The 26194-nt window shown below is 35.4% G+C and overlaps 1 protein-coding gene across 1 annotated transcript in view; it reads left to right on the forward strand.

Annotated features, from left to right (window-relative positions):
• The window catches only part of UPF2 (UPF2 regulator of nonsense mediated mRNA decay), a gene marked incomplete at its 3' end in the record, with an annotated part of 78791 nt that overhangs the window by 33274 nt on the left and 19323 nt on the right, over positions 1 to 26194 (forward strand). Inside the window, exons 9-15 of the mRNA XM_084253632.1 lie at positions 11184 to 11292; positions 13926 to 14039; positions 16169 to 16285; positions 19809 to 19994; positions 21942 to 22145; positions 22755 to 23030; positions 25263 to 25446. Coding sequence (XP_084109758.1) covers positions 11184 to 11292; positions 13926 to 14039; positions 16169 to 16285; positions 19809 to 19994; positions 21942 to 22145; positions 22755 to 23030; positions 25263 to 25446 — 1190 coding nt within the window. The remainder of the gene's footprint in view (positions 1 to 11183; positions 11293 to 13925; positions 14040 to 16168; positions 16286 to 19808; positions 19995 to 21941; positions 22146 to 22754; positions 23031 to 25262; positions 25447 to 26194) is intronic.

Consider the following 26194-nt stretch of genomic DNA (forward strand, 5'->3'; position numbering starts at 1 on the left):
AGGTTCTGGATTTATTATTTATTCTACTGTTATTTATTTATTCTCTTTCCTTACTCGTTATTTTTGGTACTTAATTTCTTCATTTGGGTTTCTTTCACTCATTTTGTTACCTTTTTTGGCATTTAATATGTGAGTTGTCCCCGATCATAATTTTAGCTCTTATCTCTTAATTCTGACATGATAGTTTTGTTTGTTTATGTATTATAGAAATTTTCCAATTTTAGTTTGTGTTTTCTTTGTAACTTAAGGAGTTGCTTAAGAGAGTTTTGAAATTTTCAGGTAGTAGTACTTTTCGTTTTGTGACATGGTTAGTAATTCATATTTTTATGAGTACTGTACTCATTCTTATTTCCATGGTGCAGAGTAAAGTAAAATGTATTTATCAGGCAGGTTTACATTATTAAATAACTTCATTGTTAAATATCTTCAATTTTTTGGACCTTTTTAGCGCTTGCCCAGAGATTATGGGCCAAAAGAGGTGAACGAAAGACTAATACTGTTGATATGTGTTGTTTTTCTTTGTATTTCTATTTTCATTTCAGCTTTCTGAATATTACTGTGTGTTAATAGGTTTAAAAATAAGATTTAATATCTCATTGTGAATTGCACTTTTTATCTTTATAAAGTGTCCTTTGTCTCATTTAATGCTCTTTTGCCTGGCATTCTACTATATCTCGTTTTAAGATTAGGGCTTTACTTCTTATACTTTTTTCTTTTATATTCGGTCTTTGAGAATCACTTTATTTTAATTGAGTCTCCTTTGTATATAATTGAGTTAAATTTTAAGTTGAGATTCATTCAGAAAATGTTTCTTTTAATAAGTAAGTGAGACAATTTATATTTTTGATATGATAGAAATGGTTGGTCTGAATTCTGTTATGTTACCTGTCATTTTGGTTTAAATTTTTAAAAATCTGTCATATGATTTATTTGTATCATTTTATTTAGTGTGTGGATGTATGTCTTTTCTGATTTTGAGGAGGTTTGCATTTTTATTTTAGTAGTTACCTTTATAACTTGTCAGTGATCATTTATTTACACAATTTGTTGTTTCCTAGCATGAGTAATGATAAATAAGTTTATATTTCTCTTTCTTTTTGCCTTCTCTCCTCACCCATCTGATAATAACAAATAATGTTTTCTCCTCTAATATCTTCTTCCTTTTTATTCTTCAGTGAGCTTATACTTGTTTTATTTCATTTGTTAGCTTGAAATGTTTACCTTTCACATTTACATGTAGACAAGGAGCAAACTTAACTTCCTGTCTTATTTTCCAGCTTCAACATCCTTTGTTTTGTTTCTTTGTTGATAACGTATCTTGATAGTATATATAACTATCCTGATTTCCACATCCTAATTTGTCACTCGAGCCTCCTTATTTGTTTTTATCTTGGTTCTACCATTAAAAATATTCCATTCATGGGCCTCCCCCGTGGCACAACAGGTTGAGTGCTGGGTTGCGAAGCTGCCCGTAGCCTCTGCAGCGCCGGTTCGATCCCCGGCTGCTCCCCGGCCACGGGAGGAGGGTCCCACATGGCGCGCAGACCTCTCCTGCCGCCCGCTGCTCCCCTCAGCAGTGTACTTCGGTCCTTCTGCCTGCTCTGCTCCCCGCTCTGGCTCTGGTGAATTCTCTCACCCTCCCGCGCTTCTGACTGTACCCAGTGCTTGTATAAATAAATAAATAAATAAATAAATAAAAATCTTTTTTAAAAAAAAATTCCATTCCCTGTTGGTCTTCTTTCTCTGGTTTCCCCAGTTATCTGTTTGCTGAAATTCATAGTCTAATAGTTTTTTCCCAGGAAGAGTCTTTGGGAAAAAGTATGCCATGAGTTATTGTATGTTTAGAATGTTGTATCTGAACTTTTTACTTGAAGGACAGCACCATTGGTTATTGGTTCCATGGGTACTTTTTCCTCTTCGATAACTTGAGGGATTGCCCCAGAGTCATCTGACATTTGGTATTACTGTCAGGAAATCTGAGGTCAGCCTGCTCTTTTTCTTTTTTCTCCTCTATAATTGATTTGATCATTTGTGTGACTGCTCAAATAGTTTTTTCTCCATGATATTCAGTGATTATTCTGAGTAATTTTCCATTTGCTTTCAAACTTCATATTGAATAATTCAGGGAAGTTTTCCTGATTTTCTTTAATCTTGTAAATATCTTTTATTACTTGTTCAGTTTTCTTGTTTAGGTACTTAAGTTAGTCATACATTGAATGTCTGTTGCTTATTTTCTAGCCATCATGGTATGGCTTTTTTCAGTGTCATCTTTTCCACCCTCTGCCTTTTATTTACCTCCCTGAAAAGTCTTTTCTCCTCTGTGCTCTCTTCCTCATTTTGTGTCTCAGCATTTGGTTAGTATTTTTTAAAATCATGGCAAAATGTTCAGCCAAAAATTTCATTTTTGTCATTATGAAATTTTTCTGGTAAACTTTGGTGGTGGGTTTTGAGAAATTTTTACTTTTCCATTTTAATTTAAACGTATAGTTCTTTTCTACTGACGGTGTGCCAGCTTTCTTTTTACTATATATGATGAATTGAATTTCCGTCGCTCATACTTTTTTTTTTTAAGATTTTATTTTTTATTTATACAAGAAACAGGGTGAGGAGGATGAGAGGATTCACCAGAGATGTGCAGGAGGGTGAGAGGATTCACCAGAGACAGAGTGGGGAACAGAACAGGCAGATTGACCAAAGTACACTGCTGAGGGGAGCAGTGGGCGAGACAGGAGAGGTCTGCCGTGCCATGTGGGTTGCTCCACAGCTGGCGGGGATCGAACCAGCACTGCAGAGGCTGCAGACAGCTTCACAGCACTGTGCTCAACAGCCTGCGCCACCATGGAGGCCCCTCGCTCATACTTTTAACACATTTCTAAGAGTATATATATATATATATATATATATATATTTAATATTTGTTACTTTGGGCATGTTTATTCTGCATTTTTATTGTATTTCTTATGGCTTTTGCTCAAATCTTCAGATACCCAAGCCTTTTGTTGTGTGTAAGGTATACTGGTTTGCCACTTTTAAGATGCACATTTGTAGCATTTTAAACATTCTGTCCTGTTTGGGTTAGCTCTCTGTTAATTCTCACTTGTGGTTTCTGTTATAATTCATTTTGTGCCGAACCTGGAATTTGGCAGCTCTCTTAATAAACCTTACGCAGTATTTGAATTTACATACGATATATCTTAGTTTCTCTGAAAATAAAGTCTGCAAACGTCATCTTATATGACTTCCATAGATTCTAGGGTTGCAGTGGCATGGGAGGGTAGTATGTGTCTGGAGCACCTTCCTAGGTACCTCAGACAGGAAGTGACACATTGTTTTTACTTTCCATTCATCGGTTAAGATAAGAGGTAGAGAAGCATATGGAGTTTTGGGTTAGCACTATTTCATTTACTTCAGAATTACTAAGAGTGTTTTGTTTTCAGTCATTAAGTTTCTCTATTAAATTACCTTACTGAAACAATAAGAAAAATTTTGTAATGGTTTGTTTGGTAGAGGATAATTGCAAAATAATATTTATAAGTAGTAGTGATGGTTATTATTTCCTGTCATCTCTGTATTTTGTACATATTTCAATCAGTTCAGTTGTATCTAATTCATATGAGATTTCTAATACATATACTTTTCTAGTGTTTATAGTATTCTTTGTAGTCTTGTCTAAACATAACATTTAGAGAAACCTTTCTCAGTCTTTAATGTTCATACTGAATGACTTGGAAAGCCAAGACCTCTGTTTACACATCTGTAAAATGATGTATTTAGGAGAGTTTTTGACCAAGCTGTTTACCCATGACTGTATATTTGTATTGATCAGAAAAGCTTATAATTTTGAAGATCTTTTGTTTTTAACTCGTAGGCATTTTTCTGTCCTACCTGCAAGATCTGACTTGTTCCCAAGGAAGTTAGCTTAGTCAGTAGGGAGTCTGGAGTAGAAAGGTAGAATTGTCACTAAGTCTCCTGCCATTCTTTCTGTTTCTCATTCCCTTTCTCTCTGCCCTATATACAGACCTTTCTTCATTCTTTGAATAAAAGAGATGACTGCTGACTTTCAGGGGGAGAGGTAAGAAAGGAACAAAGAAGTCTGGGTCTAGAGTGAACAGGCTCAAATGTTCTCCTGAGTATCCAGTTAAAGATGTATTTGAGGTAGAAAGTTATTTTTGAGCACTTTAGACTTAGGGGCAAACACACTTTGAGAGGTGCAGGAAATATTTGTTATCCATCTTTTAACTTATGCTATCACCTTATCTCACTGTTGGCAACATGCCTACCTGGGCTCTATGGGATGGAGTTGCCTCGCTCTATGGGCAACTTTTTGTTCTCTTCCACCCGCCTCAAAAACGTTAATCCTATTGAATCTCTTTATTTTCTTCTGTGGCCAGAATTCTCTTCTCCATCAATCCTGCCTAATCAGCCTAAGCAACCAAATGTGTGAACAAAACCATAGTGAATTATTTAAGTTATTTGAGTGCCTACAAAACTTTGAGGACCAAAAGTATGTGTGTGTGTGTGTGTGTGTGTGTGTGTGTGTGTGTGTGTGTGTGTATAGTATATATAGTCTGTGGTAGAGAATATAGCTATTTTACCTAGTCTGTAAAGTTTGGTTTAGGAAATGTTAGACTAGATTACTCCCAACTTTCTTTTTTTTTTTTTTACATTGTTGATCATTTTTGTACAATGTTTGGTTTATCCCCTCAGGTGTGTAGATTACTCCCAGGTTTACTTAAAGAAAATGCTAGCTTTATTGTGATATGATTCACATGCCATACAGTTCACCTAAAGTATACAATTCAGTCTTCTAAATATATGCAGCCATTACCACAATCAAATTTTAAAACATTTTGCCCCCCCAAAGAAATTTTATATCCATCAGCAATCAGAAAATTCCTTTTTGCCACCCTCCCCCCATCACCTTCCTTTTTTCTACTTTAAGAAAGACTAATCTGCTTTTAGTCTAGATAGATTTGCCCATTTTGGATATTTCACATTAATGAAATCATGCAGTATGTGTGGCCTTTGTGTCTTCTTTTACATTGCGTAACATTGTAGGATATATCTGTACTTCATTCCTTTTTATGACCACATAATATTCCATTGTATGGATAGATAGATATATATATATACACACTATTTTGTGTATCTGTTTACCAGATTATATCCACTTTATTAGCTTTTATGAATAATACTGCTACAAGTATTTGTGCAGACAGATGTTTTTACTTTTCTTGGATATATACCTAGGAGTAGAGTTGCTGTGTCATATGATAACTCTTATGTTTAACATTTTGAGTTAACTGCCAAACATTTTCACAACATTTTACATTTTCAGCAATACTAGTTTCTCTACATCTTTATTCAGTCTTGTTCATTTCTCTATTATGGTCATCCTAGTGAGTATATCCTACTGTGGTTTCGGTTTGCATTTCCCTAATGGTTTTGAATATTTTTTCATGTACATATTGATAATTAATATATTTTCTCTGGAGAAATGTTCAAGTCTTTTGTCTCCTTTTTCTGTTGTCTTTGTCAAAGAATATATATATTCTTTGTTCTATATAACATTATCAAATATAATTTATAAATAATTTCTCCCATTCTTTCACTTCCTTGGTATCATCACTATCAAGCACAAGTTTTAAAATTTGATTTTTGTATTTCTTAAAGTTCTGATCTGAAGCTGTGTTGTAACTTTCATTTGTGTCTTCCCTTCATTGATAAATAATGGTTATAGAAACCTCAAATCTGGCATCATTTCTTAGGAAGGACTCCACAGAAGTGAAACTTTCTAGAAGTTCTCTTAATTAGATATTTACATATCATTTCATAATTGGTTTATAATACAACTAGTGCTCACACATATAGCTGAAATTTCACATAAAATGTTTTTATCTTAAGGTTTAGGTATCTACCACCTAGATCAAGATACAGCATTCCCAGGATCTCAGAAGGCTCCCTCACCTTGGCAAAATTTTATTGTCAGTGAGAATTAGGGAAAGAACTTAAGAATCTTAGTTCTTTGTTTAAATTATAAACAAACTTGAGATTGAGTTTAGCAACTTTGAAGGTGTACATTAAGCTTAGTTTTTAGTAGATGGATATCTACTATCTCTTAATATAAACAGAATACTCTTCAGAGGTGAAGTGCTTCATCTGTTTCTTTTGCAGCTTTTTTTTAAAATTTATTTAGACATACAAGAACTGGGGTACATGCCAGAAGTGTGGGGGTGGGACGATTCACCAGAGACAGAGTGGGGAACAGAACAGGCAGATCAACTTAAATACACTGCTGAGGGGAGCAGCAGGCAAGTCAGGAGAGGTCTGCTGTGCCATGTGGGTAGCTCCCTGGCTGGGAATTGAACTTGTGCTGCAGTGGTATAGCTTCATAGGTTGCATCCCAACCCCTTGCGCTGCCAGGGAGGCCCTTTAGCAGCTTTTTCTGATCCAACTTTTAGAGTTTGCTGGAGTTTTGTAAGAGACTCCCACCTGTGGCTAAGTTTGGAACCATGAGTTTTTTGAAGTCTATTAGTGTGTTAGACCACTTGATGGCACTGTCGCATTGGGAACTTCAGCATTGTTACAAAAAAATCAGGCCATTTGATTGTTTTCAAAGTATATAAAGAACTCCAGTCTTTTGTTTATTACATTTTATTATTTTTGTTTTTTGAGAGTCATCTTTCGCTTTAGTGTTTTCAATGAAGAAAATCCTTTGTATTCTTTAATTGAATAGTACTGTTTATCTACATCCATTTTTTCTAGGCATAGAGATAAAATTAATAGCTTCCAACATTTAAGATCTTTAGATTTTAGGGGCCTCCCTGGTGGCGCAGCAGGTTAAGCACCGCACTATGAAGCAATTTGCAGCCTCTGCAGCACTAGTTCGATCCCCTGCCAGCCAGGGAGCAACCCACATGGCGCAGCAGACCTCTCCTGACTTGCCTGCTGCTCCCCTCAGCAGTGTATTTCAGTCAGTCTGCCTGTTCTGCTCCCCACTCTCTGTCTCTGTCTGGTGAATCCTCTCACCCCCCCCCCACACCCCTCTGGCCTGTACCCCAGCTGTTGTATGCATAAACAAATAAATCTTAAAAAAAAAAAGATCTTTAGATTTTAAAGAGAATAGGAGAGCTAGATATTTCTTTTAGAAAGCTGATTGATTACTGAGATGAAAACCTCTAAGAATTCCTTCCCTCTCCCCCCATTCAGTTAAAAAGTGTATTTGTGTTTCTGCATTCTTGGAATTACTTGGCGTTAGAGACTGGATGCATACTAACTTGGTGATCATTAACTGCTTAGTTAGATAATACTAGTGAGGAGACCTTGAAAGCATAAGCAAAGTTCTATTATTTAAAAAAATGCATTTTTTAGTTTACCCTTTTGCTTTTATCTTAGAAATTCAGTCTTCAAAGGAGGGCGCTAAGTTTATTTTTTAGTTGATTTTCAGAAGTCAAATGAAGTCAAATCATATTCAGCCACTCTCCTGCCCTCCTGTGACTATGCAGTTACCTCTCTTTTTGCTTATAAAACTATCCTTTACAATGTAAAAAAAAAAAAAAAAAAAAAGCAAAATAACAACAACAAACCCAAAAGGCAAAAAAAAAAAAAATTCCAGCCTAAATTTAACACAGATTTGCTTTTTGTGCTGATTAAAATGTTTTATTTTGTGCTTTAATAACTTGAATGTGATCAATATATCACTCGCTTTTCGGACTTCATTTGTAAGAGGATAGCAGAGATAATAAGGCACACTTATGCAGGACTAACACTGAACAGTTAACAGTTTATTACATTTTACAACATAAAGGATTTTTATTTTCAAAGTAATAAATGGTCACAGAACTTGAGGATTTAAATAAGGCAAGATGACATCTAGTATCCACTACTGATTTAATTGTAAAAGGTTTAATGGAAGAAGAGGAATTTTAGGAACTTGTTAGTTTGAGAAGGATTTGGTAAGTTTATTAGTGGTAGAAGATTCTGAGTAAATGAAATATTTAACTTCCATGTGACCAGATCCAAAAGAAACAAAATCTAGGATTACTATTTACTTGGAAAGACTTAAAAGAGTTAAGCTCGCTTAGGAAATCCTCAAATTACTAGTGATTCCCTATTAAAGCTGCACTTGTTTTGTTTAATGATTTGAGTTTAAACAGAGAGCAGAGATTATTTTAAAATGGATAGTAATATATTCACCTTCTTTTTGGGACTGGAAAAAAGCTTCAAAGTAGATTGGACTAATTGAAAGATGAAAGAAATGAAGTAAAGTATAAGTGAGTTGCTCAGGAACAGAAGGAAAAAGGAAATGACAGTTTGGCTAAATTTTTTTGATGTTAAGTATTATAATCTCAGATTTTATTGAAAATTACAACCAAGCTTAAAATTAGTTTTAAAGATCAAGCGCTAGTTCTTAAAAAACCTAAGTTAAGAAACATTTGGAAAACATAAATTACAACGAAAAAGGACATTAAAAACTTTAAGAAAGGAGCCAGATGACGTTAGAAATATTTAAAAAACACTTGAACATTTAAGTGAGACTGGTAAGTCTTCATGCTTTACTATAGTTGTTAAAGTAAACCATTGATCATGGAAGAAAATGTAAAAAGTTATCAGTTTCATCTTAAGCTGACTAAGCCCTAGACAGCTTATTGTTTGTACAATATCTTTATTTATACTTGAGAATTGAAAGGAAAACTTGCCATTTCATAGGTAAAACCTAATTTACAAATAGAACAAGGAAGTTAAAAGAATTTACTAATCTCATCTTTGAATGTAGATATATAATTTTAAGTAAAACACTACAAAAAAGTATTTGTTGCTAAAGTGAGTATGAAAAGTAATTGAAAAGCCTTAACATTTTTACTAAGATACATATATTAAAATGTAATATAAACTTTAACTAAAGTTTGAAAAGTTAGAAAGTAAATTTGTTGTTAATATGAATCCACCTATTATGCAAGAAAATTAGATGTGGTTTTTTTTTGGCCCTAGTTTTTTTTGCACTAGCAGGTGTTAAATTATCACATGTTTATGAGAGGAACTTACGGGAATACCTCATTTTTGTACTGTTATTAAAGGATGAGGTGATTCACGTGTACATTTTTGGTGTGGCAGGAAGTTAACCTTTCTAATAAAACTTTCAAAATATTTTAAATGACTTTAAAATGAAGTTTAATCTTAAATTGTTAAAGATTTGTTTTTATTTATTTATGCATTAAAGAACTGAAGTGTAGGCCAGAGGAGGGTGCGGCGAGTGAGAAGATTCACCAGAGACAGAGTGGGGAGCAGAACAGGCGGATCTACTGAAACACATTGCTGAGGGGAGCAGCAGTTGAGACAGGAGAGGTCTGCTGTGCCATGTGGGTTAGTTCCCTGGCCTGGGATCAAACTCAGGCCACAGTGACTGTCGATAGCTTGATAGTACAGAGACTTTAACCCCTGTACCAGCAGGGAGCCCTAATGTTAAATTTTTAGATCATTAAATCTTTACATAATGGATTATACTTTTCACCTTTTTTTTTTTTAAGGATATGACACCCTTAAAAAATTAACAGGGACTACTACAAAGCCACCATATTCTTTTTTTTTTAATTTATTTATTTATGCATACAAGAGCTGGGGTACAGGCCAGAGATGCAGGGGGTGAAAGGATCCACCAGAGACAGAGTGGGGAACAGAACAGGCAGACTCAGTGAAATACGCTGCTGAGGGGAGCAGTGGGCAAGACAGGAGAGGTCTGCTTCGCCATGTGGATTTCTCCCTAGCCGGCCGGGGATCGAACTTGTGCTGCAGAGGCTGTGGATTGCTTCATGGTGTGGTGCTTAACCCCTTGTGCCACCAGGGTGGCCCAAAAGCCACCATATTCTTGACTTCTCAATATTTGTTTCCTTATTTTTAAAATGGTAGTTATTAAAATCAAAAAGTATGCTAGATGCTTAGGATAGGACCTGGCATGTTAGTAAGAACTCAGTAAATGGTAATTTTTTAGAAATTATAATGCTGAAAGGAATACAAAGTTTTTGAGACTGCATTAGTTTGGGCAGTTTCCTCTCATTGACACCATCTTTCAAATTTATTGCCATTCTTCCATCACTGTGTCTCTTTTTCTAGCCAAGGATTACTCTGTCCTTAAAGGAGTTTTGCAGATGTAATTCTAAGCCTCTCGTGATATGCAGACTTCCTCTGATGATCAAACGGTTTTATGTTTTATTCTATAATGGTATATTCATGGAAAATTAAGCCCTGTAAGATTATTTGGTGGTGTTCTAAATGACTTCAGACTGTTGTAGTTTTTGAGCTCTTAGCTTTCTTCCTCGCTGTCAGCTCTCATTGGTTACTGCTGGCAGTGCAATTCCTTTTATTAGTTTCTTACTGCTTCTCATCATTATATGATTTGCTGAGTGTTTAATCATTGGATAGTCATATTTCACAAAATAGCATCTGGCAGGAATGAAAATATATTTTAGCTCATGTATTGATTCTGATTAGTAGTGGCTGCCTAGAGTCCTGTGTTAAGCAGGATTCTGTAACTGCATCCAAGTTTGATGGGAAAGTGCTCTGATAATGGAAGGGGGTGAAAGCACAAGTAACCACATATTTGCCTTTTATTGTCTAAGTGTAAATTAATAGGTGCTACATGAGAATCGGAGTGCTTTTATAATGATAAAATATATAAAATATATAAGTTAATGTATGGGTTCTGTGATAGTATTTTGACTTTTTAGATGCCTTTTTGATTATTGGGTACTCTTTAATATCAAGGTTTTCAAATGATTTCCCCATTGATAAGGGAAGGAAATGGCTTAAAAATTTTATTTTACACTAAATTACTTTTAGGTTTGTAAGTGTACAGTTGCATAGTAATTATGTGATTGAAATGCAAGCCGCTTCAAAACTTAATGGTTTCTTTTCTTGATATATCACATTTTGTCAAAATTACATATTCATTGAAATGGCAGGTGTTTAGTAAATGCACTGAATGGAGAATACTAGCTTATTAATAAGCTTTCACAAGGCAAATTGAATTTTCGTATACATCGTTATGATGGAAATAAATAGGCATGTATAGTGCATAATTATTAGTTTTCATAATCATTTAATGTGTGATTATATCTAAGAAAGTTTTACTTTTAAAATGAATTATTTCTGGTATGTCTCTCTTTTTACACATAAAACTTTTGCAGGTTGGATTTGCTACCATTTTATGCAAGATTGGTTGCTACATTGCATCCCTGTATGTCTGATGTAGCAGAGGATCTTTGTTCCATGCTGAGGGGAGATTTCAGATTTCATGTATGTATTTTAAATATTTATTTTATAATATATATGCTAAGAAGTTGAGTAAGGATTCTTTAGTTTTTGTTAATAAGCTAATCTTCGAAATTTGGTAGTGATACAGCAGTTTAGAATGTATGTACTTCTAAATTTTTTAGTGTAATTTCACTGAACAGAACTAGAAATTGTTAAATGGTATTTCAATGTTGGAGGTAAGCTGTTGCTGTACTTTGTTTCTCCATTGTAGTATTGCACTGTTTGCTTTTATGTAAAGGAAAACCCATTCTCCAAGGTCAGCACAGTCAGCAGGCATCATTGCCTATAGGAGGCTTGTTTAGGTGTATGGGGGCCAACTGTGTGGGGCACATGAGGTTCCTTAAATTCTTCCATTAGTAAATGCTGTTATAGCCCACTTTTTATTGATTCTTGTCTTTTGAGAATCATTACCTTGGACGGTGGTGAGTCTTTAATGAGTGCCTTGGTAAATATCAGGGTCCTGTTACCAAACAGCTTCCCTTCCTTGCTAGTCTTAGGAGTCTTAACAGACTCCTTGGTAGTGGTTCTCTTGAAACCATGTTACCCAATCATTTTTGGCCAAATTCAGGTTTGAAAAGAGTAAAATGATCTCTTAGGAGTGACTGGAAGACAGCATTGATAAACTTTGTAGACATGAAATTTGAGTGTTTATGTTAGCCAGTGGAAGAATTGTGCTTACAAAATTTAATTTTGTGGCAAGTTGCTCAGAATGCAAATAAATGTTTGCTCTTATCCATACAAACTTTTTTGCTGTCTCTAGGCACAATTCAATAGTATTAGCTGGGCAATCAGAATGGGCATGATTCCTGAGATCAAGAAACTCACGATATAGTTGGGGAGATAAAACATAAATACAAAAACAAGAACAAAATAAAAATTTAAGCCCTAAATATATTTTAAGAATTTTTTGCCTGCTTATTTTTTTTAAATTTAGATTTACTTATTTATGCATACAAGGACTGGGGTACAGGTCACAGGTGTGAGGGGTGAGAGGATTCACCAGAGACAGAGTGGGGAACAGCACAGGCAGATTTACTGAAACACACTGCCAAGGGGAGCAGCGGGCGAGACAGGAGAGGTCTGCTGCGCCATGTGGGTTGCTGCCTGGCCGGGAATTGAACTCGTGCTACAGTGGCTGTGGATAGCGTCATAGGTTGCATCCTCATAGATTATACCAAGCAAGAACAGTCTTTATGTTTAAAGAAGTTTGGAAACACTGATATCAAGAAATCTAAACAGTTTTGTTTTACTGTACAAATTCTCAAAGCTTTAATAGGGTAATGTTTACTCTGAACCTCCTAGAGTACTACGTTATCACTCAAAGAATACACTTTGATAAATATTGTTAATTCAGGGACATATATATCAGCAGTCATGATATTGTTGATATATTTAATCTTACCCTACAAATAAGAAACTTTTACTAGTGGACAACATGACTGTATTATATGAGTTATATGCAAACATCCTTCAACTAAATCCAAAATGAAACAAGATAGAGATTGCTAGACTAAGCATAATTATTGCTTTTGTTAAAAATTTAAATTGATGAGAATTCTATTCATGTATGCTCCCCCTCTCACCTTTGAAGAAATGGAATGGGAGTTGAAGGAATTGGCATTTATTTGTTACTGCTTCAATGCTTCATTACAACTAGAAGAATATCAGAATTCCAGGATTATATTTTGGGAATTCCAGCACTCAGGGGAGAGAAGAGAGGGCCTTGAGGTCATTGATCACCTCTGTATCATCTCTGCTCCCTCCAGGAGCTATCTTACCCATGTTCAACACTGCAAACTTTGCCAGTGACCTTCTATTAGGCCATAAACAAACTCAACGCTCTCCCATCTTTAAATGAAAATAAGATAAAATAATTATTTTGGAGATTTCATTGTAATGAATATATATTAAAGAACATAGTAATGTATAACAGTAATGTATAACATAGTAATGTATAATATACTAGCTGAGTTTTAGTAATTACGCTTAAGTGAGCCCTTGGTATTTATTATTTTTTAAGCAGCATTTTTTAAAAATATTTATGTATGCATACAAGAGCTGGGATATAGGCCAGAGATGCAGGGGAGTAAGAGGATTCACCAGAGATAGAGCAGGGAACAGAACACAGGCAGACTGACTAAAATACACTGCTGAAGGGAGCAGTGGGCACAACAGGAGAGGTCTGCTTCACCATGTGTGTTTCTCCCTGGCCGGCCGCGATTGCTTTATAGTGTGGTGCCTAACCCCTTGCGCCACCAGGAGGCCCTAAAGCAGCATTTTTGAAAGTGTATTCCTCATATTTATTTAATAGGATGGTAACTAGTAGTTAACACCTTAAAAAGGGGGTTATGTTATCAAGCTGGAGAAACATTGAGTTAAGTTAAACAGATTTCTTTATTTGATAGCCTATTTCAACCTATGAAAATACATTGTTTACCCAAATTATTTGACCATGGAACTGTTTGCAAAGCATATTGTGGCACTCATATTCCATAGAGCATATTTTGCTTTAACTTAAAAATTTGAGCACAAATTTAATCTTATTAAAGGAACAATTTTTTATAATAGATTTAAAATTGTTAATTAAGCGATGTCTCTAATTCTTTATTTTGTAGGTACGAAAAAAGGACCAGATCAATATAGAAACAAAAAACAAAACTGTTCGTTTTATTGGAGAACTAACTAAATTCAAGATGTTCACAAAAAATGATACACTTCATTGTTTAAAGGTCAGTGCTGAATTATTTGAATTATTGTTAAAGTTTTAGTTGTAAATGTTGGGAAAGTGAAATAATTAAGAGATTAATTCAGACAAATACAAGACAAAATCAGTAAGTATCTATATAATTGAATGGCATAATTAACAGCTTGATCTTATTAACACTATACCCAACAGCAACAGAATTTACAATTGCTCTTCAAATGCATATGGATCATTTATCAAAATCAACTATAAAGTCTAGCAAATTAGAGAAAATTGAAATTATTCAGATTATGTTTTCTGACCACAAGCTAGACATCAATTAGTAACTAATTATATGTGTAAAGCTAATACAGCTTAGATGGAATAAATCTACATTTGAAATTGGTCATTGCTAACAATAATTTTTTTTATCAAACTGAATTCCTTGGGGTATTATTAGTATATCACACCATATGGATGTAATGGTTTCAAATACATTTGGAAAATCCTGAGTTAAACAAATTTCTTTACTGCATGATTTATTACAGTTTTATAATGGTTACAAATATTTCAAAGGGTTGAAGTTTTTAAAACTGGAGCATCTCAGGAGGTGGCTTTTCTACAGAGCATATTTAGTGGTACATTGGACAGCATTTTAAGAGGAATTTGAAAATTTTTTCAGTGTTGTAATTGAAAGGATGTAACATGCCACAAGGAACTTAAACATATTAGAATATTTTGTTGCAGTAATGAAGACCTATAGGAGGAATATACATTTCTTTGGAAGGATATGCTTTTCTTTGACATTGAAATTTGATTTCTAGAAGTTTGTTTTAAGAAAATAACCATAAATATGTGTGTGGATTTATTCACAAGGATGTTTGTCACATCATTGTTTATAATAGCAGGAAATCAAACAATTTGGATGGCAAATAAATAAGAATCATTTTAAGTTTTACTGGTCTGTATTTTATAGTTCTATGTACCTTTGAAATCTTAACACAGAAGGATAAATAAAGACATGAAAAATACTTAGGTTAGGCCACAAATCCAAGCTATTAAATGATAGGATAGGCCTGAATCCTTTCTGATTTAGAAAATGTGGGTAGAGAAAGATTGATAGGATAAACACTAAATGATATAGTAATGTGTTTTGTTTATAAACTTGGTACAATGAACCTTTTGTGGTCAGACTTTTAAAAAGTAAATGTCATATAGGGCCTCCCCTGGTGGCGCAGCGGTTGAGCGCTGGGCTGCGAAGCTGCCCGCAGCCTCTGCAGCGCTGGTTCGATCCCCGGCCACTGGGACAGGGTCCCACATGGCGCGCAAACCTCTCCTGCTGCCCGCTGCTCCCCTCGGCAGTGTACTTCAGTCCTTCTACCTGTTCTTTTCCCTGCTCTGGCTCTGGTGAATTCTCTTGCCCTCCCGTGCTTCTGACTGTACCCAGTGCTTGTATAAATAAATAAATAAATCAAAAATAAATAAATAAAATTGAAAAAAAAGTAAATGTCATATAAATCAAACTAAAGCAAAAAAAAAATAGCCTTTTAGAAAACATCAGCTGTATATGTAGTAAATGTTTAAACACATAGCATATAATAGTAAATATAGAAGAACTTAGATTCTCCCACCTGTGTATCTATTTATAAGGAAAGACATTAAATATATTTAAGTTTTAATATGAAATTTTTGTGATTGATCACAAAAGATGTTTGGCAACAAAACTTGTAAAACTAAAATAAATTAGCTTTTATTTATTTTTTTTTTAAAAGATTTATTTATTTATTTATTTATTTATTTATTTATTTATTTATTTATGCAAGCACTAGGTTCAGTCAGAAGCACGGGAGGGTGAGAGAATTCACCAGAGCCAGAGCGGGGAGCAGAGCAGGCAGAAGGACCGAAGTACACTGCTGAGGGAAGCAGCGGGCAGCAGGAGAGGTCTGCGCACCATGTGGGACCCTCCTCCGGTGGCCGGGGAGCAGCCAGGGATCGAACCGGTGCTGCAGAGGCTCCGGGCAGCTTCGCAACCCAGCGCTCAACCGCTGCGCCACCGGGGAGGCCCTAGCTTTTATTTTTTAACTGACATTTTTAAAGTTGTCATAAACATTAAATGATATTTTCTTTATCTAATGAAGTATTGTCTTTAATTTTTCATTACTATTATAATTACAGATGCTTCTGTCAGACTTTTCCCATCACCATATTGAAATGGCATGCACTCTACTGGAAACATGTGGAAGATTTCTTTTCAGATCTCCAGAATCGCACCTGAGGACCAGTGTACTTTTGGTAAGAGGATCCTGACAAGAGCTGGAGATTCTTGATTTACTTCAAGGGTTAAAAGTATTGACAGGGCCTCTCTGGTGGCGCAAGGGGTTAAGCACCACTCTGTGAAGCAATCTGCAGCCTTTGCAGCACAAGTTTGATTCCCCGGCCGGCCAGGGAGCAACCCATATGGTGCAGCAGACCTCTCCTGTCTTGCCCACTGCTCCCCTCAGCAGTGTATTTTAGTCCGTCTGCCTGTTCTGCTCCCCACTCTGTCTCTGGTGAATCCTCTCACCCTCCGTATATCTGGCCTGTACCCCAGTTCTTGTATGCATAAATAAATAAATCTTTAAAAAAAAAAAAAAGGATTGACCCATGCCTATTGCCTTGCTCTGCCATAAAAGTGAAAATTTAAATATTTCTACCTAAACTAGACTATCCCATATATATGAACTGCCATTCCTGGATTGCTGTACAAATGTTCTTACATGACTGCCAGTGAATTCACAATATTGTAAATGGGGATTAAGTTTAACCCCAAATAATTTTGGCAATTGAGCAGATACTTTTTTTTTTTAAGATTTTTTAGTGCATGTAAGAGCTAAGGTGTAGGCCAGAGGTGGGATGGGCTGTGAGAGGATTCACCAGCAACAGAGTGGGGAGCAGAACAGGCGGATCAACTGAAATACACTGCTGAGGGGAACAGCGGGTGACTCAGGAGAGGTCTGCTGCGCCATGTGGGTAACTCCCTCGCCAGGGATTGAACTCATGCTGCAGAGGCCCCAAGAGCATATACTTTTTTTTTTTTTAAATAATAAATTTTATTTTTATATTCCCCATACAACTGCAACCCCCCCATTCTGACCCCAATCCCTCCCCTTCCCGCCCCCCCACCCCCCAAAAAGTGTCTCTGGTTCATAGTTTTTTGTTGATTTTGATTTTCACTTTCTTATAGTTATTCATTTTCCTGGTCCCTTATTTAAGTTTTCTAGATTCCTGCTATGAATGAGACCATCCGGTATTTTTCTTTTTCTTTCTGGCTTATTTCACTGAGCATGATCCCTTCCAGCACCATCCATGTTGCTGCAAATTGCATGTGTTTATCTTTTTTGAATGCTGAGTAATATTCCATGGTGTATATGTACCACATCTTCTTGATCCAGTCATCTATTTTTGGGCATTTGGGTTGTTTCCAAAGCTTAGCTATTGTAAATAGTGCTGCTATAAACAGGGGTGCAGGTGTTCTTTGGAATTGATGTTTCTGTGTCCTTTGGGTAAATACCTAGGAGTGGAATTGCTGGATCATATGGAAGCTCTATGTTTAGTAGATCCAGAAATCTCCACACAGCTCTCCATAGTGGTTGGACCAGTTTGCACTCCCACCAACAGTGCAGAAGAGTTCCTTTTTCTCCACACCCTCGCCAACATTTGTTGTTGCTAGTTTTTTTAATATGTGCCATTCTCACTGGTGTAAGATGGTATCTCATGGTAGTTTTGATTTGCATTTCCCTGATTACAAGTGATGTTGAACATTTTTTCATATGCCTGTTGGCCATTTGCATTTCCTCTTCAGAGAAGTTTCTTTTTAGAAAAAAGAAGAGCATATACTTTTAATACTATTAGATGTTTTACAGATGTTTTAGTACAGATGTTTTTAGGACATCTCAAGCCATTATTAATGTGCTATAAAGCTAAAAATATAAAATTAGACCCTCCCTGGTGGTGCAGGGGTTGAAGTCTTAGTGCTGTCAATCTATCTCCAGCCACTGGGCATGGGTTCAATACCTGTCCAGGGAGCTAGCCCACATGGCTCAACAGATCTCTCCTGTCTTGCCCACTGCTCCCCTGAGCAGTGTTTTTCAGTAGATCTGCTTGTTCTCCTCCCCACTCTGTTTCTGATAAATCCTCTCACTCCCCTCACTTCTGGCTGTTCCCCAGTTCTTGAATGCATAAATAAATAAAAATAAATCCTTAAAAAAAAAAACAAACAAAAATAACCCCTACAAATTCTATTTTAAAAAAATATTTAACATCAAATATTTCTTTAGCTAATTAACATGCTGCATGGCTCTCAGACTGATTAAAGTTAATTGATGCTTGTGGATAATATCCTTGCATCCACTTGTAGCCTTCAGTACCAGAGTGTGTGGTGGGGGAGAGAGTGCTGGTGGTAATGATAAAGAGAGAGCTCTGGTTTAAAAATGGTAGCACATAGACTATTGTTGCATCAGTGTTACTGATAGAAAAGCCTACATATATAAATGCTGAGAAGGCTCAGCTTTTAATGTTACTTTTTTATTTATAATATTGAATAATCTGTATTGATTTTTTTGTTCGGTGAACAGTTACTATTTGAAGTGGTATGGTTGAACATTGGTTTGCTGAAAACCAAATTTCTTTCTGCTTGATTGGTTTTCATGGTGCAGCACTCTTTCTACCTTTTATAGCAATACCTTTTGTCATTGGTGCTCTTGATTAATGAGTAGGAACCTTGTTTATTTTTCATTTGACAGTTTTGGGCTCCTCCTAAGGGTTGACACTAAACTCATTTCTGCAGAGATGTTTTAGCTGGTAGGAGGGAAAAAAGTGAAATGGTTGAATCCTCAAAGTGGTCCACTTGTAGTGAGATGAGCTGTAAACACATAGTTCCAACACCATGTTGTAAGTACTTAGATGGAGATATGCAAATAGGGTTAAGGGCTTGTGGAGGGTTATTTAAGCCAGACCAAATGAGTCAAGAAAGATCTTCCCTAACAACTTCGTAGTATTTACTGCTACAAACTTGATGTCACATGCTTGGAATAATAGAAAGGTGAAAAACATAATCCCTACCCTTGTTAAGTTTACAGTCTGATAAGTCAGACAGTGGAGTAAGTTGACAGTTGAAATAAATGGTAGCTACAATACAGGTAAGCACAGAATATTATGAAGTGTAGGTAGAAGAGGAAGCACTTGCTATGTTAGGAAAGTTTTCCTGGAAAAAATTAATGTTTATTTTAGAGACTAAGCTTGAGTCTCAAAGGCAGAGTAGAGACACTACGTCAAGCAAACTGCAAATTAGACAAGGGAGATCGGCACAAACTATATTTATAGAGTCCTGACTGCTGTGCTAAGGAACTGAGGACTTTCTCCTGATGGTAGTGAGTAATTATTGAAGCATTTTAAGTAAGTAGCATAAATATGTTCAGATTTAAGTTTTAGGAAAGATCATTGTGGAGGAGATAATAATGAGGTGGCTGAGGACAGAGCTAGACAGAGCAGTCAAAAGGCTATTGTCAAAACCTGAGGGGATAACAATGAAGAAATTTTTAAGTGTTTTATTGACTGAGACCTCAGACCAAGGAGCCATGGACTAATTTGTTCTAAAGAAACATTAGTGGTATAATAGGGTCTTATATCTCTTAAAAATACCTAATAATTGTTTTTTCCTTTTTAAACCCTTTATCTGAAATCTTATTACTGACATTATAATTTTACTTAAAACTTCTATTAGAAGTTCTAGATCTAGAATGAAAGTGGTTTGATAAATTCACACTTTTAATTGTAGGAACAAATGATGCGAAAGAAACAAGCAATGCATCTCGATGCAAGATACGTCACAATGGTGGAGAATGCCTACTACTACTGCAACCCACCTCCAGCTGAGAAAACTGTGAAAAAGAAACGTCCTCCTCTCCAGGAATATGTCCGGAAGCTTTTGTACAAGGATCTCTCCAAGGTGACCACTGAAAAGGTAAATCTTAATGAAATCATCTAGTATAGTCAATTTGAGGTTTGTGGTTGTGCTGAGCTTATATATAACCAAATTTTTCATTTTAATGATTTTAGTATTAAGGGTAGCATTCTTTCTTTCTAATGAATGCACTAAATGGTTGTATATGTTAGTTTTTATAGATTTTTTTTGTTTATAAATTGCTTCAGTACAACATGAAGTATAAAAGAAATATAAATAGTTTGCATTATTCACATTTTATAAGAAGAGAAGTTGAAGGGGAGATACAAAGTCCCAGCAATGAAGTTTAGGAGAGGGGTAGGATTAGACCCCAAGTTCCATTATAATTGATTCTGTACAAGGCATCCTAAGAGGAATTCATATGATAATACATAATATTTCAGATATGTTTTGAATGACATCTTAATTTTAATTAAAATGGTAACTTTTCTGAATTTAATTTTGTTTCTGCACACACGCGCATGTGCACGTGTAGAAATGGAACTTATCTCTAGTATTCTATAATGAATGTGCCCTCAAAAATTTGCTTTAGGGATTCTTAACCTTTAGTGGGCTTGGGAGGCAGGAGACATGTTCTTTCTGTAATTTTGTATCCCTTGAGCTGTCTGTTTTTCTGGAGAGAGGTTCTGTAGTTTTCTTCAGATTCTCAGCAGAGTTCAATTTCCAGAAAGCCACTGACCTGTTGCCTTAATTATTGTTGCTACCTTATTAGAAATTTCACTTTTAACTTACATATTTTGAATAAGACATTTCTTGGTTGACTGTTCAAGTTGAAACACAGTGTAGACTTTTTTTTTTTGGTAAATTGTAGGTTTACATGTTTGGTTTTTATTTTTTTAAGATTTATTTATTTATTTATACAAGCACTGGGTACAGTCAGAAGCGCGGGAGGGTGAGAGAATTCGCCAGAGCCAGAGCGGGGAGCAGAACAGGCAGACTGACGAAGTACACTGCGAAGGGGAGCAGTGGAGCCGCAGGAGAGGTCTGTGCACCATGTGGGACCCTCGCAGGCGGCTGGGGATCGAAACGGCACTGCAGAGGCTGTGACGCAGCCCAGTGCTCAATCGCTGTGCCACCGGGGAGGCCCTAGACTATTTTTTTAAGAAAAATAATAGTATAAAACAAATTAACTTCTTAATGAAATAACCTGTGGGGAGGATAGGACTGTGGAATTGTACATGTATTCTACGTGGCCAAGGTGGAAGGTAATGAGGAATGATAGTGCAGTTTTGAAAACTGAAACCAACTTTCAGAGTTTCAGAGATAAGATAGTAAGTTTGCACATGTCATTATTGATAGGTTCCTAGAACCTTCCACTTTAAACCAGATAGTGTACACTGAAGTCAGTATTACTATAGACTAATTGATGTAAACAAGAGTAGTTTCTATAGCATATCTCTAGTCACAAAAATATCACCAAACTCCTAAATAAAGACCATCAACCCTTCTAATATTCAGCAGTCATTTGTACTCATTTATTCATTTTCCAATTCACTTAATTCCAGTTCATATCATAGGTAGCCAGAGAATTTCCTGGCCTCTCAGGACACAAGGTAGGAACCGAGCCCAGACAGGACACCATTCTTTCAGAGATCACACATACTTTGTGTGTGTGTATTTACATAAATGATACATAAAAGAGAACAGATTATTTTTTGGTGAACCTTGGATATTTCTATTAGTGTATATTGTTAGCTTCATGGAAGACTAAATTGAAGCCTTAGGAACTGTGGGGCATTATGGAAAGATTTAGGAAAAGTGAATAAATTTTGCTTAAGATTAGGAAAATCTCATTTTTCCTACTAAAGTGAAGAGTTTAATGGAAGTATTTTCCATTTTGAAAGTTCTCTGACTACACTATCATATTAAAATATAACTAATATATTGCCTAACTTAAGACTACCATGTGCTTAGTTTAGTGATTTAAACAAAATTCTCTTCATTTAGGTCTTGAGACAAATGCGAAAATTGCCCTGGCAGGACCAAGAAGTGAAAGACTATGTTATTTGTTGTATGATAAACATCTGGAATGTGAAATATAATAGTATTCATTGTGTAGCCAACCTCTTAGCAGGACTAGTGCTCTATCAAGAGGATGTTGGAATTCATGTTGTGGATGGAGTTTTAGAAGATATCCGTTTAGGAATGGAGGTAATAAAGTTTTTCTTTAAAGTTGTCCAGTTGGAGTTTGTGGATAATTTAAACAACCTTTTAATCAATAATTTGAAAACTAATCATTCCTAAGATGTTGTTTACTATTACTCCTTTGGAATTACTAGTTTCTTAAAACTTGTCATGTCAGATTTTCTAACCCTCCTTCAGGCTAGTTCTGGAATATTTTTTCCTTTTTTCTCAAATCTAGTTAAGCTTATTTTGGATGTGTATAGCAATTTTTTCTTTCTGAATTATTATTGGGGCTTGAGTTTTAAGAATCTGTAAATTAATTTATGAGAAGAATTGATAACCAATTGATGAGAATGATTTTAAGCAGTTCCCCCTTTCTGCAGATTTATTGTTTCCTTAACTCCTGGATTGCAAAGAAAATAAGCTGTGGGGCCTGGTAGGGAAAGTTGTGTTTAAGCTGTTTTTAAAGATAGTCCTTTCCTAGAGATAGAAAAAGATTATCAGTGATTATCTTATTAAAAAAGGAGGAAATATTCCATTATTTTTTCTCTGCTCAACTGAGAGGAGGGGGGATTTTACCTCTTTTCCAACACTTTAGCTGTTCTTTAATGGAAATCTGTTTTTTTCCCCCTTTAGGTTAATCAACCTAAATTTAATCAGAGACGTATCAGCAGTGCCAAGTTCTTAGGAGAACTTTATAATTACCGAATGGTGGAATCTGCTGTTATTTTTAGAACTCTTTATTCTTTTACTTCATTTGGTGTTAACGCTGATGGCTCTCCAAGTTCACTGGACCCTCCTGAGCACCTTTTCAGAATTAGACTTGTGTGCACTATATTGGATACCTGTGGCCAGTACTTTGACAGAGGTTCCAGTAAACGAAAACTTGATTGCTTCCTTGTGTATTTTCAGGTATATAAACTGAAATAAGCAGTTTGGTGTCATTTAATTCATTGTTTGTGTTAGGCAAAATATTAAAGTAGAAACATTGTAGCATTCACATGTTAAAGATGTGTTAATAGTTAGAATAATTCTTCCTGTAAGGATGCGTTAGAGATTTAAATACATGTAGTGAGTTCTATCATGTAAATATTCTAATTGCATGGTGATTTTTATACTCCATAGGGATTGATCATTAATTTGGGAAATTGTTTTGGTAGTTTTTAATTTTGGTACAGTAATGAATGGTTTAAATGTGATTTATATATACTTGACAACATTCTTCTCTTTTATGTTCTCATTTTACATACAAAATCTTGTTTCTAAAATACTGTTTTTTGAAGGAAAAAACCTATCACTTTTGGGGAAATACTATTTTTAACAGAGAATGCAATATTTTTTCATTCGTTGGTAAGTTTTTGGGTTGTGGTTTCCTGATTTTAATTTCAGTGAAGTATATAAACATAACATAGTACAACTACGGTATAAATAAAATTCAGATACCAATAGAGACAGTACCACAACTTATATAAAGCTGGTGTTCCAAAAGTAACATGTGGGTTTGGAACCTTATCACCATTTTCCATAATATGCAATGTTGTATGTACCTGTTAGGGTGGGTAACTCACTACTGAATTCTCCAGATGTCACTGTGACAAAGTCCCAGTAGTCTCACTGATTCTATGTCATCATATTTTTAGTGTTGCTTTTCTTTACTCATAGATGAATAAAATAAATTTAAAACTACTATTTGAGATATAAGAAATACATTCACTCAGCAGTTGTTATTAAGTGGGAGTAAATATTCTTGGTGGAAAGCAGTTTAACAAGGAATCCTTATTTGCATTCACTCTGACATTCTAGGCTGAGAGTAAAGAGCCACTCAGGAGTATCCAAGAGTAGAAAGAGACAGTTTGATTAACAGGCCAAATGTAGGAATATATATATGGATTGGGAGTAAGAAGTGAGTGGAGGCCTCGTGATGAGGTCAGTGTGCTTTGTTAAGTATAGGAAGGCCAGATAGAAAGGATCACCTGAAACAATGCTTCTAAACTTTAATGTACATACATTTCACTGGGGGATATTGTTCAGTTGATCTACTGAGGGGATTCCTAAGATCTGCCTTTCTAACAGGCTCTCAGTTGCGATCCACACAAGATCCTTGTTGTAGAGGAGAAGAAAAATAAAGCACCCAGAAGAATATGTTTCTTGTTATACATAATTTAAATTAAATACTTGTTTAATTGTTACATACAATTAAATTTTTAAGCTGTGCTTTTCAGTAATGTAAACTTTTAAAGAGTAACTTCAAAAGAAAAAGGCTAGGAAATCCGTTAACTTTGCCATATACACAGTAGATGTTCAATAAATGCTTGTTGTAAAGATTTTTATGTATTTCAAAAATCTTATCTTTGATACTTTGATCAGAAAAATCAAAAGCAGGTAGCATAGAGAAAATTACAATGAATATTTATTAAAAATATGACCAAATCTGGTTGTTTTGTAAAATTGAATATTTATTTTTTTTTAATTTTTTTTTAAAGAGGCACGTATTTTATTTATTTATTTGTTTGTTTGTTTGTTTGTTTGTTTGTTTATACATGCACTGGGTACAGTCAGAAACGCGGGAGGGTGAGAGAATTCACCAGAGCCAGAGCGGGGAGCAGAGCAGGCAGAAGGACCGAAGTACACTGCTGAGGGGAGCAGCGGGTGGCAGGAGAGGTCTGCACGCCATGTGGGACCCTCCTCTGGTGGCTGGGGAGCAGCCGGGGATCGAACCTGCGCCGCAGAGGCCGCGGGCAGCTTCGCAACCCAGCGCTCAACCGCTGTGCCACCAGGGAGGCCCAAAATTGAATATTTAAACCCCATTGGGGGCTTGGGAGTTTGGTTCCTGCCTTGTTTTAGAACCTGAAAATTTATTGGTATTTATTAATTTTTCCTTGCCTTTTAAAAAATGATTTATAGTATTCACAATTAAAAAATGATAAGAACAAAGTCACCAAATAGCTAAGAAATTGTATAGTTGGAAGGCAATAATTGAAATAAGATCAATGTTGTTGACCAATTATAAAAATGATAGGTGTTTTATATAACCTTTTTAGCTTAATTATTATAACTAGGTAACATCACAATACAGATTATTATTTAAAAAATATTTTGTTATTAAATTTCTTATCGCTGAATTTATTTTTCATTTGTTATCAGCGTTATGTTTGGTGGAAGAAAAGTTTGGAGGTTTGGACAAAAGACCATCCATTTCCTATTGACATAGATTACATGATCAGTGATACACTAGAACTGCTAAGACCAAAGATCAAACTCTGTAATTCTCTGGAAGAATCCATCAGGCAGGTACAAGACTTGGAACGAGAATTCTTAATAAAACTAGGTAAGCAATTAATTACAGAGAGATAATAAAGATGATATTTGGGAGATTGTTTCTGGAACTTGATTTATAATGTTATCAGTTGCTTTTGTATACTTTCTGTTTTTGGTGTTGAGTGCTACATAATAGCGTTAGGTAAGATCTGGGTGGCATATTTCTTGATTTCATTAAATAATCCCAAATTAGAGGAAAACAGTCCACATTAGACTTGAAGTAAATGATAGTGATGAAAAAAAAATTGTCTCCTCCTCTATTATAGAATTTTTGGTTGCTAGCATAAAAATATGCTTTTGATTAAAGCTTCTCTTATTATGTTTCATGTCTTTTTAGTAAGCATTATTCCTAAGGCAGTTTATGCTAAAAACTAGAGTACTTGTTAGAAGTTTGAACTATAATCAAGGATTTCAGACGTTATTCTCTAGAAGAGTTGTCTCTATTTCTAAGGACTATTGGAAAAAGTGCTGCTAGAAGATATTATTTACATTTCTAATATCCTTTTGAGATTGTGGTAGGAGAGGAGTTAGCTCTTTAACAACTGTAGGAAAGGAGCTGTAGCTTTGTCAACGAAAATAGATGGAACAAGGTGTAGCTTTACCTATCTGGTTTGCTTGTTGACAATTCTTCACGTCTTCAATGACTTCACATTGAAGTCATTTCAAAGTGACATTTTCAGGCTACTAAGCTAGTGCTATGTATCCTGCTAGCAGTTGCTATCTACCTTATGTCTCTTATTAGGATCCTGACCTTTGTC

The sequence above is a fragment of the Talpa europaea genome (genome assembly GCF_964194135.1).
Source record: "Talpa europaea genome assembly, chromosome: 14".
NCBI lineage: Eukaryota > Metazoa > Chordata > Mammalia > Eulipotyphla > Talpidae > Talpa > Talpa europaea.